The 18,890-nt window shown below is 49.6% G+C and overlaps 1 protein-coding gene across 2 annotated transcripts in view; it reads left to right on the top strand.

The window, feature by feature from the left end:
- The first annotated feature begins 1,381 nt into the window (after positions 1-1,381).
- Positions 1,382-18,890, top strand: part of cd44 (CD44 molecule (Indian blood group)) — a 36,794-nt gene continuing 19,285 nt past the window's right edge. Inside the window, exon 1 of one of the 2 annotated variants that reach the window (XM_031899934.1) lies at positions 1,382-1,651. In XM_031899934.1, the coding sequence (XP_031755794.1) occupies positions 1,585-1,651 (67 nt within the window). In that variant the 5' untranslated portion in view covers positions 1,382-1,584. 2 annotated transcript variants of the gene reach the window in all.

Here is an 18,890-nt window from a genome sequence, read left to right as displayed (position 1 = left end):
ACCTAGGGGAATTGCCACTTTCTGCATTCCCTTAGTGTGCGGCACCTACACTTGTATCTGATTGCACCTAGTGTATAGCAATCCCATTGGTAAATCTCTGGCAAATTGGGGGCATCTGCAACAGGCTGGAATTCTGGTAAAAAAAAATTGCTTGTGGGTAAAATATATAAAGCATTTTTGCATCTGCCCCCTCAGGTAAGAAAGAGGTAGCAATAAAAATAAAATAAAGGGGAACTGCACCCAAAAAGTTTTTTGCACAATAAAGAACTGTCTAAACAAAAGTAACATTCCCACATACAGGGCCGGCCTTAAGGTCCCATACACGTTAAAATTCGCTCACTTTGCGAGATCGCCAAGCGAGCAGATCTTCACCCGACATCCCCACCTACGGGTGGGCAATATCGGGGAGCATGTAGGCTAATTCGGCCCTGGGGCCAAACGATCAAATTCTATTGGTGGCAATGGGGCAGTCGGTTCGGGGACCACACCAATGAGCCAATACGGTCCCCGATATGACTGAATCTTTTAACCTGCCCGATCGATATCTGCCCAATTTCAGGCCAGATATGGGTCAGGCAGGCCCCTCGTTCTGTCCCTACACGGGCCGATAAGCTGCCGAATCAGTCCAAGGGACCCATATCGGCAGCTACAATCGGCCCGTGTATGGCCCCCTTTAGACCAATTGGACCTATTGGGCCCAATAGGGCCCCAAACATATGGGGGCCCCGTACCAGCAGGAATAAGCACATAAAGCTGTCCTGTGCCAGGGGCCCCCATAAAATGGTCCAAAATTGGGCCCCACAGTTTATAAGACCAGCCCTGCCAATATACACAGCTTTTCTGGTTTTAAATATTTGCGCTCGCCTTTTTTCTGTTCTCTGGCTCCGTAGTTCTCCTACAAGTCTGTTAATCAGCTGGCTTCTCCTACATTCTTTCAGGAGTCAGAACCAGCAGTGCATGGGCTATAAACAGCCAGGCACTGCCTTCCATTTCAATGACAAATAGTTGAACCAGTGGATATAAGGAATGACTATACATTGGGAAGTTGCTTATAGTTGCGTTGCAGGGGCACTGGGAGTAAAAAGTCGCACGTAGAAGCGAAGGGGCCCCGGCCGCCGTCTGTTCTGCTACAAACAATTTGGCCTTTTCAGGAGTGAAATACAGAGGGTGACTGTCAGCTGGTGGTGCTTTCTCCTGGGCATAAAACAGGAATGTGCAGCCATTAAACTTAACCCTTGAATGGGTTAAAGCGGTGCCACCATGGGGCCGGGGATGCCCAGAGATACCCAGCAGCTTCCTGGGTCAGATTTCTTGCAAAAAAAACTCCTACAAGTTTCCACTCTCCCCCCCCCCCCCCAGCCCAGAGCTCAGCCTGCCTGCAGCACAGATGGGGATCCATTAAAGTCAGCCTTCTGTGAGTCTGGACTCACGACTCTGTCTGTCTCTCCCTCTATGGGTGTGACTCCCACTCCCTCCCAGCTATGACACAACTTGGAGTTGCTTTTGAATAAGTGCAGCAAAGTTGCACGCTTCTTTTCACGGTGACTTTCTGAGGAGCCTCTAGTGCCAGGTCTGCGGAGCACAATGGCCCAACTGCTGTGGATTGTTACTGGGTTCTGCTGCCTGCTGAGTGCCTGCCAAGCCCGCACAGGTAGGGTCAATATGGACTTTAATCTGCCAGGACCCCCTGGGGATACTCATTGTGTCTGTTTAATGGACTCTATTCCTTTTATTGACTCCTTTAGATTGTAAGCTCTATTGTTCATGGTTCTATACACTCTTCTCTTGTACTGCGCTGCCGTATATGTTGCTGCTTTACAAATACATGAACCAGTGGAAGAGTTTTTAGGCTGAAAGTTGGCAGCCCACCTATTTCATGTCCCCAGGGGATGTAGCAGCTGCTCTGAGCCCCCCCAGCAGAAGGATATACACACCAGGGGGGTCAGACAGAAGCACCATTATCCATATCCTTATCTGATGAGACTGAGCTGGGGGTGACGGCGGGCACAGCCAACGCACAATGCCATTCCTTTTTGGGCATTTCTAAGGCTCTCAGATTCCATCAACATTGTCTATTTTTTTTAAATAAGGGCATTGCCTGGGATATTTAACCCTATCTGTGGGCTGCAGAAGTCACGGAGCTATAGCAGTGCAGGCTGCGGCATCTGATGCACAGTAGATTAGGGTTTCCTTAAAGGGGACAGAGACCTGGATGGAAAGGTGCAGTACTTATATGTGAATGAGTCTCAGGGTGTGCGCCTTAATGTGCAGAAGCTGCCATGGCGTAGTATTAAGGGACGCAGGGGGCATTATATCAGATTTATGGAGTGCTGGAATGAGTCTGGGGTCTCTAAGTCAAGGGGTTCAAAAAGCTGGGTCTGTATTGTTCAGTCTGTATTCCTCCCATTGATCTGCAAAGGCTGACGGGGGAGTCTGGGAAATGCAGTTATTGCATAATATAATATTATCTGACCCTATTAGGCATTAGTGGTGGACACGTGGATCTGCCTCCCAGCAGTGTTGTATGATACATGAGCTAATTCTCTCCTAGGTCAGTGCTACTGGCAGATACACTAGATAGTCTCAAGTAAGGGGATTGTCTTTCTCCTTGTAGATTGTAAGCTCTTTTGGGCAGGGCTCTCTTCACCTCCTGTATTGGTTATTGGTTGCTTTATATATTGTTTATGTCCAGTGTATGTAACCCACTTATTGTACAGCGCTGCGGGATATGTTGGCACTTTATAAATAAATGTTAATAATAATAATAATAATTGTCTGTTCCTATCAGGAATCCTTTGGAACATGGTGATAGGGGAAGGCAGGGTTAAATGGGTTAATTTCAGCACTGAGAGGTGTGGGGGGATCAATAGAACCCCCCCATTGCACTGGTGGCGGCTGCAGCCTGTACCATAGGAATAATAGGGAATACTGTGAAATAGGCTTAACCATTGCAGTCATGTGCCCTGTCACATGTTCCTGCAGGGCAAGGGTTAAGGTGCTTGTGGGTCCCCTGTTTTCAGCCCAGCGAGGGTCATCCCTATGTGCTAAGGGGGCCTGGGGCCGGGGGAACGCTTGGCTGGAACAGAGCCTTATTGTATTGCCGGATGCCTGAAGGTGGTGGCAGGAATCAATTACACCAGCCCCGGGGGGGCTCTTTGTATCAGCGCCCAGGGAATGGTGGCACCGACACATTTACACTCCCCACACGTGGAATGGCTTATTTGCCCTTTATTTAGATGCACGCTGCAGGCTGCACTGCTTTCTGTTACGCCCTGGGCTGATTCCATAAGTGTGCGGCAACTGTAGGTGGCATGGAAATCATGGAAATGCCCCCCTGTGCCCTAAAATAAACGGGCATGGGGGGGGGGGTTTTCTCCAAAAGCAGATAATGTGCTCCGCCTGGAACAAATGTGCTGTAACTTTAAACTATTTACAAGGGGGAGAGGGTGTGAGGGACGTTGACTGATGACCCCCCCCCTCCCTGACTCCAGAGCTGACCCCACATTGCTGTAGCCCATTTTAGGCAACAAATAGCCAGCCCATCACAGCAGGGTCCCTCCACGAAAACATTTTGCCCCCCTGGAACAGCACCACGTTTTCAAACTGTCCCACCACACAGAATGGTTCCAGCCCCCCCTCCGTCTCCCTATGTCATCTGCAGCTATGGAATATGAGAACTTCATTTTAGAATTATTTCCCCCCGCCCTTTTTATTTTTGCTATACCCATGGTGGGAGTGGCACACTTTACCCTATTGGGGTGAGGGCTGTATTACAGTCCTGGCATCTGATCAACAATTTATAAATGATATGGCATTTGTATAATAGCCCCCCTCCTGCTTGTTATTTAGGAGTATTGCCATTGGCGGCGGCGGCACACTGGGTACCAGAGTGGGCACATTATTCTCCCTATGCTGGGGCCCAGTGGGTGTGCTGACTTATGCCCAGCCCCGGTGGCATCAATTCCTCTATAGTGGTGCCAAAATGCCGGCAGCTCCTGCTTTTCTGACTGCTCATGTGATTATCTTTGGGGGGGGCTATTTAGTCTCTCGGCCCAGGCATGTGGAATAGCAATATATTTGCCCCTTTGGATGCTCTGCACAGTGATCTCCCTATGTTAGATATCAGTGAGTTTGCTGATGTACTGCTGGGTGGGTTGATTGTGATTGGAGAGTCCTCTTGCATCTGTAATTATGGGTAGGGCACCTACACTGGAGAGCTGGGGGCACATGTGCGAAGTTAAGGAATAATATGTTTATTATCAGGGAGAAGTGCCCCCCCCCCGCTACCACTTATCTCTCTGTAGAGAAGGGAACTTTCACTTGAGGAACCCCCACCTGATTGGGATAAGCAGTGTAGGTTCTATGTAAAGGGGCAGGTAGCGGCTAGAGGTGGGCAAGCCTGGTCAAAGCTTTATCTGTGCCACTGGCCCACCACCATTGCCATCCTGGGCATCATAAAAACCTTCATTAAGGGGTAAATATTCTCTCTTCCCATGAAACTGCCCCAGAACAGGGTAATAGCACACGGGGAGAGTCCCAATGTCTTTCTGCCCAGGCAGTTTCATGTTGGGAGGTCCCAGAACCTGCTCGATTGACCACAATGGCGATCACAAGAGCCCTGCCGGTGCCAAGCTGTCATTGCTAGGGAATGCCCCCGCAGCTGGCTGAGCTGGAAGCAGCGTGGGCAGAAAAACACTGAGATTCCCCCCTGGTGCCTTTGCCCATAACTCCTTTCTAACACACAATCTACTGAACAATATTATTTTCCTTTTTAAACCACTTCCCGTTTGTGTGTAAAACCGTTACAGGGTTTCCTGCTCGTTGGTTTAAAGGCTCCGCGTAGGTCAATATAACGCTAGCGCCATATAAACAGCCAATGAATGTTATTGGCACAGCAGTGTCCCCAGGCGAGGGGGTAGTTTAATCACATACACATGGGTAGATATACCAAGTAACACGGTGACTTCCTCCGACCCACAACCTGCCAACCCACTTACTGTCCCCAACCACCTGACCCGGCCAGCAATGGTTAATTTTACCACCCCTCCCCCTTGGAATGCAATCCCCAAAGTGAAGTCACTACATAAGGAAGTGGCATCATATCAAGTTACAGGGCGCGATATGCGATGTGATCCAAAAATGACTTGACCCCAAAAGTGACGTCACTATGGAGGAGTGACACCTGCATCCAGCCTAGACCCACCGATCCATCACCCAACCCAAGCTTATCAGTGGCACATTAACCCCCCCCCACCTGCCACCTAACCCGGCCTGCAGAGTTAATGATGCCCTCCAACCAGTCCCGAAAGTGGTGCCACATTACAGGGCTTGATACGCGCTGTGACCCAAAGTGACGTCACCACAGAGCACGATCCACCAAATAGTTTTTGGTAATAGTGTCCAGGACATGGTGTCTGTAATGTAGAGAATGGGGGGCTTGGGGTTCCTGTTTCTTTAGTACACAGGGGGAATGTAGAGCCCGAGCACAGGAGCGGCATTGTGTAATTTGGGGTGCCGGGGTGCCCAGGGCAAATAATTGCTCTACAAGTATATGTGGCACATTTTTTGGGAGCCCCAAAGTTGCTTTGGGCCACTTGTTTTATTGATGATGTGCCCCCTGTCTGCCAGTTGGCTAATAAACCAGACAAAGGGCACAGTGTTGCCAACACCCCTTCATTCAGAGACATAAACCGACCCGGTGTCACCTTGAGATAAAGGCCCATTCCTGGTTTTACTGGCCCATTCATGGTTCTTTACCGTTTTATACAAAGTCTTAGATCTGGATGATTAGCTCTGGCCGGGGGCTGGCTTTAGGGCACGGCCGTGGGTTTGCACAATGGTACTGGGTAGGTGCAATGGTACTGGGTAGGTGCAATGGTACTGGGTAGGTGCAATGGTACTGGGTAGGTGCAATGGTACTGGGTAGGTGCAATGGTACTGGGTAGGTACAATGGTACTGGGTAGGTACAATGGTACTGGGTAGGTGCAATGGTACTGGGTAGGTGCAATGGTACTGGGTAGGTACAATGGTACTGGGTAGGTGCAATGGTACTGGGTAGGTGCAATGGTACTGGGTAGGTGCAATGGTACTGGGTAGGTGCAATGGTACTGGGTAGGCGCAATGGTACTGGGTAGGTGCAATGGTACTGGGTAGGCGCATTGGTACTGGGTAGGTGCAATGGTACTGGGTAGGCGCATTGGTACTGGGTAGGCACAATGGTACTGGGTAGGTGCATTGGTACTGGGTAGGTACAATGGTACTGGGTAGGTGCATTGGTACTGGGTAGGTACAATGGTACTGGGTAGGTGCATTGGTACTGGGTAGGCGCATTGGTACTGGGTAGGCACAATGGTACTGGGTAGGTGCATTGGTACTGGGTAGGTACAATGGTACTGGGTAGGTGCAATGGTACTGGGTAGGTACAATGGTACTGGGTAGGTACTTGCCCCATAGCGGAGGGCAATTCCCAAATCTTCCTGCTTGGCTCAGGGGCCACATTTTGCTGACTCGGCCACAGCCGTGATGCTGTAATTGTATCTGTGCCACATGGTGAGCAGCTGTCGGCTGCCCGGCCCATGTGCTTCCCAGATGCCAGTTAGTGAAGCTTTGCACTAGCGCTGGATTTTATATACCCCCCCCCCCCCATTGCTGTAGTACAGAGTCTGATGGACTTTTGAAATAATTATTACCTTAATAGCAATTATTGTTACTATACAGACTTACTATTTATATTCAATTAAATGTAATTTAATGAAAACAATGTCTAAATGTTGCATCTGGGTTTGTTTATTTTATGCATATTTATTACATATCCTATATATATAAAATAGTAGAGCCGAGTGACAGCACTCACGGGAATTTTTCATAATAACTTTTCATAATAATTTTTGATTATGAAAAATTCCCGTGAGTGCTGTCACTCGGCTCTACTATTTTATATTTTTTGCTGTGGCACCCGGGTATCGTGAACACACTGAAGGAGTGCTTCCAAAACTCGTATCTATCTATATATATATATATATGGCAGTTCCAAAGCCAGGCAGCCTGTATGGGGGAGCTCTGGCTGATTGTAGTCACCTCTGGGTACTGGGAATGCCAGGGGGGCTGTAAGGTGCCACAGACACTCACTATTTATTGGGCTGGGGGGGCTGTTTGTGCCTCTGGGTACTGGGAATGCCAGGGGGGCTGTAAGGTGCCACAGTCAGTCACTATTTATTGGGCTGGGGGGGCTGTTTGTGCCTCTGGGTACTGGGAATGCCAGGGGGGCTGTAAGGTGCCACAGACACTCACTATTTATTGGGCTGGGGGGGCTGTTTGTGCCTCTGGGTACTGGGAATGCCAGGGGGGCTGTAAGGTGCCACAGACACTCACTATTTATTGGGCTGGGGGGGCTGTTTGTTCCTCTGGGTACTGGGAATGCCAGGGGGGGCTGTAAGGTGCCACAGACACTCACTATTTATTGGGCTGGGGGGGCTGTTTGTGCCTCTGGGTACTGGGAATGCCAGGGGGGCTGTAAGGTGCCACAGACAGTCACTATTTATTGGGCTGGGGGGCTGTTTGTGCCTCTGGGTACTGGGAATGCCAGGGGGCTGTAAGGTGCCACAGACACTCACTATTTATTGGGCTGGGGGGGCTGTTTGTGCCTCTGGGTACTGGGAATGCCAGGGGGCTGTAAGGTGCCACAGACACTCACTATTTATTGGGCTGGGGGGGCTGTTTGTGCCTCTGGGTACTGGAATGCCAGGGGGGCTGTAAGGTGCCACAGACAGTCACTATTTATTGGGCTGGGGGGCTGTTTGTGCCTCTGGGTACTGGGAATGCCAGGGGGGCTGTAAGGTGCCACAGACAGTCACTATTTATTGGGCTGGGGGGGGCTGTTTGTGCCTCTGGGTACTGGGAATGCCAGGGGGGCTGTAAGGTGCCACAGACAGTCACTATTTATTGGGCTGGGGGGGCTGTTTGTGCCTCTGGGTACTGGGAATGCCAGGGGGCTGTAAGGTGCCACAGACAGTCACTATTTATTGGGCTGGGGGGGGGGGCTGTTTGTGCCTCTGGGTACTGGGAATGCCAGGGGGGCTGTAAGGTGCCACAGACAGTCACTATTTATTGGGCTGGGGGGCTGTTTGTGCCTCTGGGTACTGGGAATGCCAGGGGGGCTGTAAGGTGCCACAGACAGTCACTATTTATTGGGCTGGGGGGGCTGTTTGTGCCTCTGGGTACTGGGAATGCCAGGGGGGCTGTAAGGTGCCACAGACAGTCACTATTTATTGGGCTGGGGGGCTGTTTGTGCCTCTGGGTACTGGGAATACCAGGACTTATTTTGAAGCCCAGTTTGGGTCAACCTTCGGAGAAATGGATTTATTACAATAAATGCTGAGGGTAATTATCCTTATCCGCCCCCCCCCCCCCTCACTGTCATCCAGTCATTCCCCCTGCAGAAGCCAAATTGCAATGAAGCAGATTCCGCCCATGTTATAAAATACCTGTCATGGAGACACCAGGATGTAATAAACATCAACCACACACACTTCCTAAACTCACAATTCATAAAATTATATTGAATTATATTTACACATCATGTAGAACAGAACATTGCACATAATTAGAGCAGGTCTACAGATAGGGGAGCTGACTTCTCAGGAACTCCCACAGTCCCTTCCCAGAGGCTATTATCCCCCCACTGCTACTATAGGCACCATCTCTCCCTACTATACCTGCTATCCCACAGCCCCAGTCCCTTCCCAGAGGCTATTATCCCCCCACTGCTACTATAGGCACCATCTCTCCCTACTATACCTGCTATCCCACAGCCCCAGTCCCTTCCCAGAGGCTATTATCCCCCCACTGCTACTATAGGCACCATCTCTCCCTACTATACCTGCTATCCCACAGCCCCAGTCCCTTCCCAGAGGCTATTATCCCCCCACTGCTACTATAGGCACCATCTCTCCCTACTATACCTGCTATCCCACAGCCCCAGTCCCTTCCCAGAGGCTATTATCCCCCCACTGCTACTATAGGCACCATCTCTCCCTACTATACCTGCTATCCCACAGCCCCAGTCCCTTCCCAGAGGCTATTATCCCCCACTGCTACTATAGGCACCATCTCTCCCTACTATACCTGCTATCCCACAGCCCCAGTCCCTTCCCAGAGGCTATTATCCCCCCACTGCTACTATAGGCACCATCTCTCCCTACTATACCTGCTATCCCACAGCCCCAGTCCCTTCCCAGAGGCTATTATCCCCCCACTGCTACTATAGGCACCATCTCTCCCTACTATACCTGCTATCCCACAGCCCCAGTCCCTTCCCAGAGGCTATTATCCCCCCACTGCTACTATAGGCACCATCTCTCCCTACTATACCTGCTATCCCACAGCCCCAGTCCCTTCCCAGAGGCTATTATCCCACTGCTACTATAGGCACCATCTCTCCCTACTATACCTGCTATCCCACAGCCCCAGTCCCTTCCCAGAGGCTATTATCCCCCCACTGCTACTATAGGCACCATCTCTCCCTACTATACCTGCTATCCCACAGCCCCAGTCCCTTCCCAGAGGCTATTATCCCCCCACCGCTACTATAGGCACCATCTCTCCCTACTATTCCTGCTATCCCACAGCCCCAGTCCCTTCCCAGAGGCTATTTTCCCACTGCTACTATAGGCACCATCTCTCCCTACTATACCTGCTATCCCACAGCCCCAGTCCCTTCCCAGAGGCTATTATCCCCCACTGCTACTATAGGCACCATCTCTCCCTACTATACCTGCTATCCCACAGCCCCAGTCCCTTCCCAGAGGCTATTATCCCCCCACTGCTACTATAGGCACCATCTCTCCCTACTATACCTGCTATCCCACAGCCCCAGTTCCTTCCCAGAGGCTATTATCCCCCCACTGCTACTATAGGCACCATCTCTCCCTACTATACCTGCTATCCCACAGCCCCAGTCCCTTCCCAGAGGCTATTTTCCCACTGCTACTATAGGCACCATCTCTCCCTACTATACCTGCTATCCCACAGCCCCAGTCCCTTCCCAGAGGCTATTATCCCCCCACTGCTACTATAGGCACCATCTTTCCCTACTATACCTGCTATCCCACAGTCACAGTCCCTTCCCAGAGGCTATTATCCCCCCACTGCTACTATAGGCACCATCTCTCCCTACTATACCTGCTATCCCACAGCCCCAGTCCCTTCCCAGAGGCTATTATCCCCCCACTGCTACTATAGGCACCATCTTTCCCTACTATACCTGCTATCCCACAGCCCCAGTCCCTTCCCAGAGGCTATTATCCCCCACTGCTACTATAGGCACCATCTCTCCCTACTATACCTGCTATCCCACAGCCCCAGTCCCTTCCCAGAGGCTATTATCCCCCCACTGCTACTATAGGCACCATCTCTCCCTACTATACCTGCTATCCCACAGCCCCAGTCCCTTCCCAGAGGCTATTATCCCCCACTGCTACTATAGGCACCATCTCTCCCTACTATACCTGCTATCCCACAGCCCCAGTCCCTTCCCAGAGGCTATTTTCCCACTGCTACTATAGGCACCATCTCTCCCTACTATACCTGCTATCCCACAGCCCCAGTCCCTTCCCAGAGGCTATTATCCCCCCACTGCTACTATAGGCACCATCTTTCCCTACTATACCTGCTATCCCACAGTCACAGTCCCTTCCCAGAGGCTATTATCCCCCCACTGCTACTATAGGCACCATCTCTCCCTACTATACCTGCTATCCCACAGCCCCAGTCCCTTCCCAGAGGCTATTATCCCCCACTGCTACTATAGGCACCATCTCTCCCTACTATACCTGCTATCCCACAGTCCCAGTCCCTTCCCAGAGGCTATTATCCCCCCACTGCTACTATAGGCACCATCTCTCCCTACTATACCTGCTATCCCACAGCCCCAGTCCCTTCCCAGAGGCTATTATCCCCCCACTGCTACTATAGGCACCATCTCTCCCTACTATACCTGCTATCCCACAGCCCCAGTCCCTTCCCAGAGGCTATTATCCCCCCACTGCTACTATAGGCACCATCTCTCCCTACTATACCTGCTATCCCACAGCCCCAGTCCCTTCCCAGAGGCTATTATCCCAGCTATATACATGGTACATGAATGGTCCCGGCTCTATTCCATCCCATGACGGCTGGTAGCATCTGGCTCCCAACTCCAGCTCCTGTTTCAGCAGCCACACCCCGATGTGAGAATGAAGTTTCCCTGTGAAGTCTCCAAGAGGGACAAGAGCCGACACATCCCACGTTCTGACTAATGGAATCGCCTTTGTGCTTTTTACAAGGGATGTTTATCTAAAAGCTTTTTGTTTATATCCCAGATTTACATTTACAGGCACAAAACCTACGCTCTTTCCGGCACGCACAATCGGCTGTGCTTTATATATAAGGCATTTGCGTGTATTACAGTCAGAATTCCAGCCGGCAGGGGTTAACCCAAGCGCTACATATTGTAGGCAGTCGCTACCTCTGCAACATCCGCTTTCAGGCCGCACTCTCGGTGCTGATAATGATCTCTGGTTTCAGTTGGTTTCTGTGCCAAGTCAGAGAGAAAATGATGCCATCACCAGGTTGGGGCCTTGGGAGCTTCATGTGGTCTCTTTGGGGTCACCCTTTGCCCACATGTCAGGCTGCAGAGAGGTGTTTCTGGGTAACCCTTCCCACAGGCAACCAACGTGGTCACAGATCGTGGTTGGTGGCAAGAAGTTTAGTAATGACAGTTGCACATAGTCAGATGGTTGGCACCACCTAGTTTTGCTATAGAAGCTGCCAAAAAACATCATTATAGATGCAAGAAAGTTCACCAATGAGAATTCTACTGATAAAAAACGTCATTATAAATGCAGAAGAAGTGACCAATGAGAATGCTGATTCCCAGCACTGTGTCAGGCCCCTTGCTGGTACCTTACATATAGAGATAATGATGGCATTTTCCCCTCATTATATGGCACAGGAATCAGACATGGGGATAAGGACAGACTTGTTCAGTGCTGGGAAACTGGGTTTAATGCTCCCAACTCCAATTGCAGGAACAGAGAACATGGAGCCGGATTTATACAGATCAGCTGGGATTCTCATTGGGGGATTTTTTGCACTTTAAAGCAGTCGCTGGCTGTGGGGATTTGTGGGAAAGTTTTATTTTGCAATATTGCTTTAAGAATACAGCCCTGATGTTGCTGGACTACAGCTCCCAGCATGCCTCACCCTTCATTATATGTTACATTATTCTGGGATTTGTAGTCCAGTAAAGTTTGGTTTAACAGTGCCGCAGGGTTTATATCCCCTTTAAATGCAAGTCCAATCCACCGGCTGTGTGGGCTAATGTTTTTTTGTGTGTAAATAGCCACTGGCTTATCTGTTTTATACACATTGGATGTAAATGCATTTTTGGCCTGGGCTTCCCGGGTGGCCGTGTATCCTTAGCCCCATTCTCCTGTCTCCTTCCCCTCACTCCCTACTTTCCTTCCCACCCCATTCTCTCTTCTGGCTTCTCTGTAAATTCTCCTTTAGTTCCTGGGGTCCATTATGGTCTTCCATGATACTTCCCTCCCTCCATTCTGTCCCACCTCTTCCTTTCGCTCACCCTTTTCTCCCACTCAGCACCCAGTTATGTCTAATTCTCTTGCTCTCCGATCTTAATTAAGGCCAAGAAGGGAATTTGTATGGGTTCCCAACCTCGCAGTAGGTCCCCCTGTGACACCCCGTGTTCTTGTTTATTGCCCATTACATATTCATTGTGTAAGAGTTTATATATTTAGCACTGACTCCCAGCACATTTTAGGTTGCATTTCAACAATATCTACATTGCCACATGAAATCCTTTTAGTAGGGCAAGATAGCTACAGTGGAAGATGATAGAGGCAACAGGGCAAGATGGAAACAGTAGTGCAAAATGGAAAAAATAGGATGAGATGGAGACAGTAGGGCAAGATGGAGACAGTAGGGCAAGATAGAGACAGTAGGGCAAGATAGAGACAGTAAGAAAAGGTGGAGACAATAGGTCAAAATAGAGAAAGTGGGACAAGATGGAGACTTTAGGACAAGATGGAGACAGTAGAGTAAGATAGAGTCAGTAGAGCAAGATGGAGACAGTAGGACAAGGTGGAGACAGTAGGGCAAGATGGAGACAGTAGGACAAGGTGGAGACAGTAGGGCAAGATGGAGACAGTAGAGCAAGGTGGAGACAGTAGAGCAAGATGGAGACAGTAGAGCAAGATGGAGACTGTAGGGCAAAATGGAGACAGTAGGGTAAGATAGAGTCAGTAGAGCAAAATGGAGACAGTAGGGCAAGATAGAGTCAGTAGGGCAAGATGGAGACAGTAGGGCAAGATGGAGACAGTAGGGCAAGATGGAGACAGTAGAGCAAGGTGGAGACAGTAGAGCAAGATGGAGACAGTAGGGAAAGGTGGAGACAGTAGAGCAAGATGGAGACTGTACTGCAAGATGGAGACAGTAGGGCAAGATGGAGACAGTAGGGTAAGATGGAGACAGTAGGGCAAGATGGAGACAGTAGCACAAGATAGAGACAGTAGGGCAAGATGGAGACAGTAGGGAAAGATGGAGACAGTATGGCAAGATGGAGACAGTAGGGTAAGATGGAGACAGTAGGGCAAAGTAGACACAGAAGGGTAAGATGGAGACAGTAGGGCAAAGTAGACACAGTAGGGCAAGATGGAGACAGTAGGACAAGATGGAGACAGTAGGGCAAAGTAGACACAGTAGGGTAAGATGGAGACAGTAGGGCAAGATGGAGACAGTAGGGCAAAGTAGACACAGAAGGGTAAGATGGAGACAGTAGGGCAAAGTAGACACAGTAGGGCAAGATGGAGACAGTAGGACAAGATGGAGACAGTAGGGCAAAGTAGACACAGTAGGGTAAGATGGAGACAGTAGGGCAAGATGGAGACAGTAGGGCAAAGTAGACACAGAAGGGTAAGATGGAGACAGTAGGGCAAAGTAGACACAGTAGGGCAAGATGGAGACAGTAGGACAAGATGGAGACAGTAGGGCAAAGTAGACACAGTAGGGTAAGATGGAGACAGTAGGACAAGGTGGAGACAGTAGGGCAAAGTAGACACAGTAGGGCAAAGTAGACACAGTAGGGTAAGATGGAGACAGTAGGACAACAAGCCCAACTGAAAAGTTGTTTTTAAAGAACAAATATTATCACCCACCACCGGCTAAAGGCTGAATGGCCATAGGTTGGATGGTTATATTGGGACCCCAAAAAAGTCCATTTTACCCTGGCCCCCAACACATAAGACAACTTTGCAGCTGAGACTATGACACAGTGTATCCTCTCATCTCTCTGTCTCTGAGAGTCCAACATATAATCCTGTGTTTTATACTTTTAGAGGGAAGAATGCAGATTAAATATAACATTTCGTTTATAAGGTTTCCAAAAAAAGACTAAGCTAAGCCCAAAACTGATGACCTGACACTCTGTGCTGTCCTAACACGAGCAGCATAGCAACTGTCTCCAAGCAGATGTGTTCATAACAATAAAGAAGAGCAGGCTGCCGTGCCAGCTGATGCAGAATGGGGATATAGCTTGTCTCAAGCAGAAATTATATTTAGATCACATTAAAGGGTAAATTGATTTTGTATTTTTCCTACTGCCCCTGTCTGCCCTGGCATTTTAGCCACCATTTGGTTGACAAGATGGAGACAGCAGGACAAGATGGAGACAGTAGGACAAGATGGAGACAGTAGGACAAGATGCAGACAGTAGGGCAAGATGGAGACAGTAGGACAAGATGGAGACAGTAGGGCAAGATGGAGACAGTAGGGCAAGATGGAGACAGTAGGGCAAGATGGAGACAGCAGGACAAGATGGAGACAGCAGGAAAAAATGGAGACAGTAGGACAAGATGGAGACAGTAGGACAAGATGGAGACAGTAGGACAAGATGGAGACAGCAGGAAAAAATGGAGACAGTAGGACAAGATGGAGACAGTAGGACAAGATGGAGACAGCAGGACAAGATGGAGACAGCAGGACAAGATGGAGACAGCAGGACAAGATGGAGACAGTAGGGCAAGATGCAGACAGTAGGGCAAGATGGAGACAGCAGGACAAGATGGAGACAGCAGGACAAGATGGAGACAGCAGGACAAGATGGAGACAGCAGGACAAGATGCAGACAGTAGGGCAAGATGCAGACAGTAGGGCAAGATGGAGACAGTAGGACAAGATGGAGACAGTAGGGCAAGATGCAGACAGTAGGGCAAGATGGAGACAGTAGGACAAGATGGAGACAGTAGGGCAAGATGGAGACAGTAGGACAAGATGGAGACAGCAGGACAAGATGGAGATAGTAGGGCAAGATGCAGACAGCAGGACAAGATGGAGACAGTAGGACAAGATGGAGACAGCAGGACAAGATGGAGACAGTAGGGCAAGATGCAGACAGTAGGGCAAGATGGAGACAGTAGGACAAGATGGAGACAGTAGGGCAAGATGCAGACAGTAGGGCAAGATGGAGACAGTAGGACAAGATGGAGACAGTAGGGCAAGATGCAGACAGTAGGGCAAGATGGAGACAGTAGGACAAGATGGAGACAGTAGGGCAAGATGGAGACAGTAGGACAAGATGGAGACAGCAGGACAAGATGGAGACAGTAGGGCAAGATGCAGACAGTAGGGCAAGATGGAGACAGTAGGACAAGATGGAGACAGCAGGACAAGATGGAGACAGTAGGGCAAGATGCAGACAGTAGGGCAAGATGGAGACTGTAGGACAAGATGGAGACAGTAGGGCAAGATGGAGACTGTAGGACAAGATGGAGACAGTAGGACAAGATGGAGACAGCAGGACAAGATGGAGACAGTAGGACAAGATGGAGACAGCAGGACAAGATGGAGACAGTAGGACAAGATGGAGACAGTAGGACAAGATGGAGACAGCAGGACAAGATGGAGACAGCAGGACAAGATGGAGACAGTAGGACAAGATGGAGACAGTAGGGCAAGATGGAGACAGCAGGACAAAATTGATTTTGCATTTTCCTACTGCCCCTTTCTGCCCTGGCATTTTAGCCACCATTTGGTTGATAGGGTCGGACTGACCCGACCTTTGCCGGTGCTCCCCCTCCCGACCGCTCCTCCCCTAACGCATCAAATTTACACGCTTGGAGGAGGACATCAGGAGGGGGGCCCTGCGAGGGGGGTTAGGGGGGCCCTGCGGGGGGGGTTAGGGGACACGCCTGGCTGGGGGCACTTGCAGGGCCCCTGGGACAGGAGTTCTGGTGGGCCCTTTACCCCCCAGTCCGACCCTGATAGGGTCGCTTTTACTAGTTACAAGTGAAATGATACCCAAGCCATTTTTGAGGTTCCCATCGTGTCCCCAATACATTGCAGGGGAGGAAGCATAGGGGCATTGTGTCAGCGGTGCATGTAGTCAGAACCAGCAGTGCATGGAATAAAAACCTGCTTTCATGATGCAGAATGCTATATTTAGCTTTACTACCCACCCAGTGCTCATACCTCCAGCTCCCAGATTAATGAGGCCACTCATGACGATACAGGGTTGCGCTGCTAGACCTTAATCAGCAACCTTTGCTAATGAGCGAACGTGTAATTACATCATTCGGAATGTTCTGCATTACAATGAATTTAATTGCTGCATCTCCTTCATTAACGTCCCATAAAAAAATCTTTACACCATTCAGACTTACATAATCAGCCGGGATTGTTGGTTGTAACCGTGGGTAGATTGGAATTTCCCATGATGCTTCTTTTTTCCAAATTCACATTTTCTAGATAATAAAGGAGATCTTTAACGGGGTTTATGGGGGATGGATGTGATGCACAGAGGTTCCCGGAATGGGTGGTAAGCCTTCGTGAAGGTTCGATGAGATAGGACTCAAGAAGAACAAAACCTAAAGGACCCTGAGCAAGACAAACCAACCTTAACTTGAGGCTTGGTGGTCCTACTCAAGCTTCCGGGCCCCAGGACCACAGCTACACTGCTGAGCTGTTCCTCCCTAGTGCTGAAAGGCTTGTAGCCAGGCTGAGTCAAACCAACCTTAACTTGAGACTTGGTGGTCCTACTCAAGCTTCCAGGCCCCAGGACCACAGCCACATTGCTGAGATGTTCCACCCTAGTGCTGAAAGGCTTGTAGCCAGGCTGCATCAAACCAACCTTAACTTGAGGCTTAATAAGACAAAACAGAGGCGCCAAAAAGATAAAATTAACTAAAAACACTTAAAAACCCAATGGGTAATTCAGAGGAGGTAGTAGTAAACTTACCTCCTCCAGACAGACACCAACAAAAGTGGTAATTTTCAGTAATAATTTATTCACAACAATATTGCTTGAGGCTTGGTGGACCTACTCAAGCTTCCAGGCCCTAGGACCACAGCCACACTGCTGAGATGTTTCTCCCTAGTGCTGAAAGGCTTGTAACCAGGCTGAGTCAAACCAACCTTAACTTGAGGCTTGGTGGACCTACTCAAGCCTCCCGCCCCCAGGACCACAGCCACATTGCTGAGATGTTCCTCCCTAGTGCTGAAAGGCTTGTAGCCAGGCTGAGTCAAACCAACCTTAACTTGAGGCTTGGTGGTCCTTCTCAAGCTTCTGGGCCCCAGGACCACAGCCACATTGCTGAGATGTTCCTCCCTAGTGCTGAAAGGCTTGTAGCCAGGCGGAGTCAAACCAACCTTAACTTGAGGCTTGGTGGTCCTACTCAAGCTTCTGGGCCCCAGGACCACAGCCACATTGCTAAGATGTTCCACCCTAGTGCTGAAAGGCTGGTAGCCAAGTTGAGTTATAGTTATGGGAAATCAGGAATGAATGGTAATACTGGGTACTGCTGGTATAAAGTGACTGGTACAGGTTTCTTGTCAGCTGACGGGACCACAGCCACACTGCTGAGATGTTCCTCCCTAGTGCTGAAAGGCTTGTAGCCAGGCTGAGTCAAACCAACCTTAACTTGAGGCTTGGTGGACCTACTCAAGCTTCCGGGCCCCAGGACCACAGCCATACTGCTGAAATGTTCCTCCCTAGTGCTGAAAGGCTTGTAGCCAGGCTGAGTCAAACCAACCTTAACTTGAGGCTTGGTGGTCCTACTCAAGCTTCTGGGCCCCAGGACCACAGCCACATTGCTGAGATGTTCCTCCCTAGTGCTGAAGGCTTGTAGCCAGGCTGAGTGATAGTTATGGGAAATCAGGAATGAATGGTAATACTGGGTACTACTGGTATAAAGTGACTGGTACAGGTTTCTTGTCAGCTGACGGGGCCCCGATATATATTTTACCCAGAAAGAGAGGTTTGAACGCACCCACAACTCTGAGAGAAAGAGACAGGCTCTACAGAGAGCATTCCCACTCCATGATATGATCCATTTGGCTCCCCTTTTCACCCCGTAAGGCCCGTGAGTCACGGACAAATCTGGAATATGATCTCACCGTTGGGCCGCAGCTGCCGTGACTTAGTTATACAGTAGGATTCCATTGTAATGGAACGGAGACACAGACAGAAAGGTCCCACAAGGTCTCCTCCCTGCCAATACTGAGCAATATCTGGGAGGCGGTGATACTCAAGGAGGGATTCCTTTACGTTCTATTTCCACTGCGGGTCTCCAACAGGAGGATGGGGGGGACCATTAGGCCCAACATGGGGTGACTTTGGCTGGGAACTTGGCTGCTCCTCAACTGAGTCAGCAGAATATGAAAAAGGAAGAAAGCGGTGATCAATACTCCAAAGAAATAACATAGTTATGTATAAAATGTAGTTATACAAAAGGAAAATGCCCCAGGCACCCCGGTCTGTAGGTAAATGACACCTCACTCAAAAAGAAAGAAATGTATGGTTTCATTTCACTTTTAACACGTGTGTATATTTTGTCTATAT

This window comes from Xenopus tropicalis, chromosome 4 (assembly GCF_000004195.4).
Source record: "Xenopus tropicalis strain Nigerian chromosome 4, UCB_Xtro_10.0, whole genome shotgun sequence".
Taxonomy (NCBI): Eukaryota; Metazoa; Chordata; class Amphibia; order Anura; family Pipidae; genus Xenopus; species Xenopus tropicalis.
This window is presented reverse-complemented; position numbering and strand designations above follow the sequence as displayed.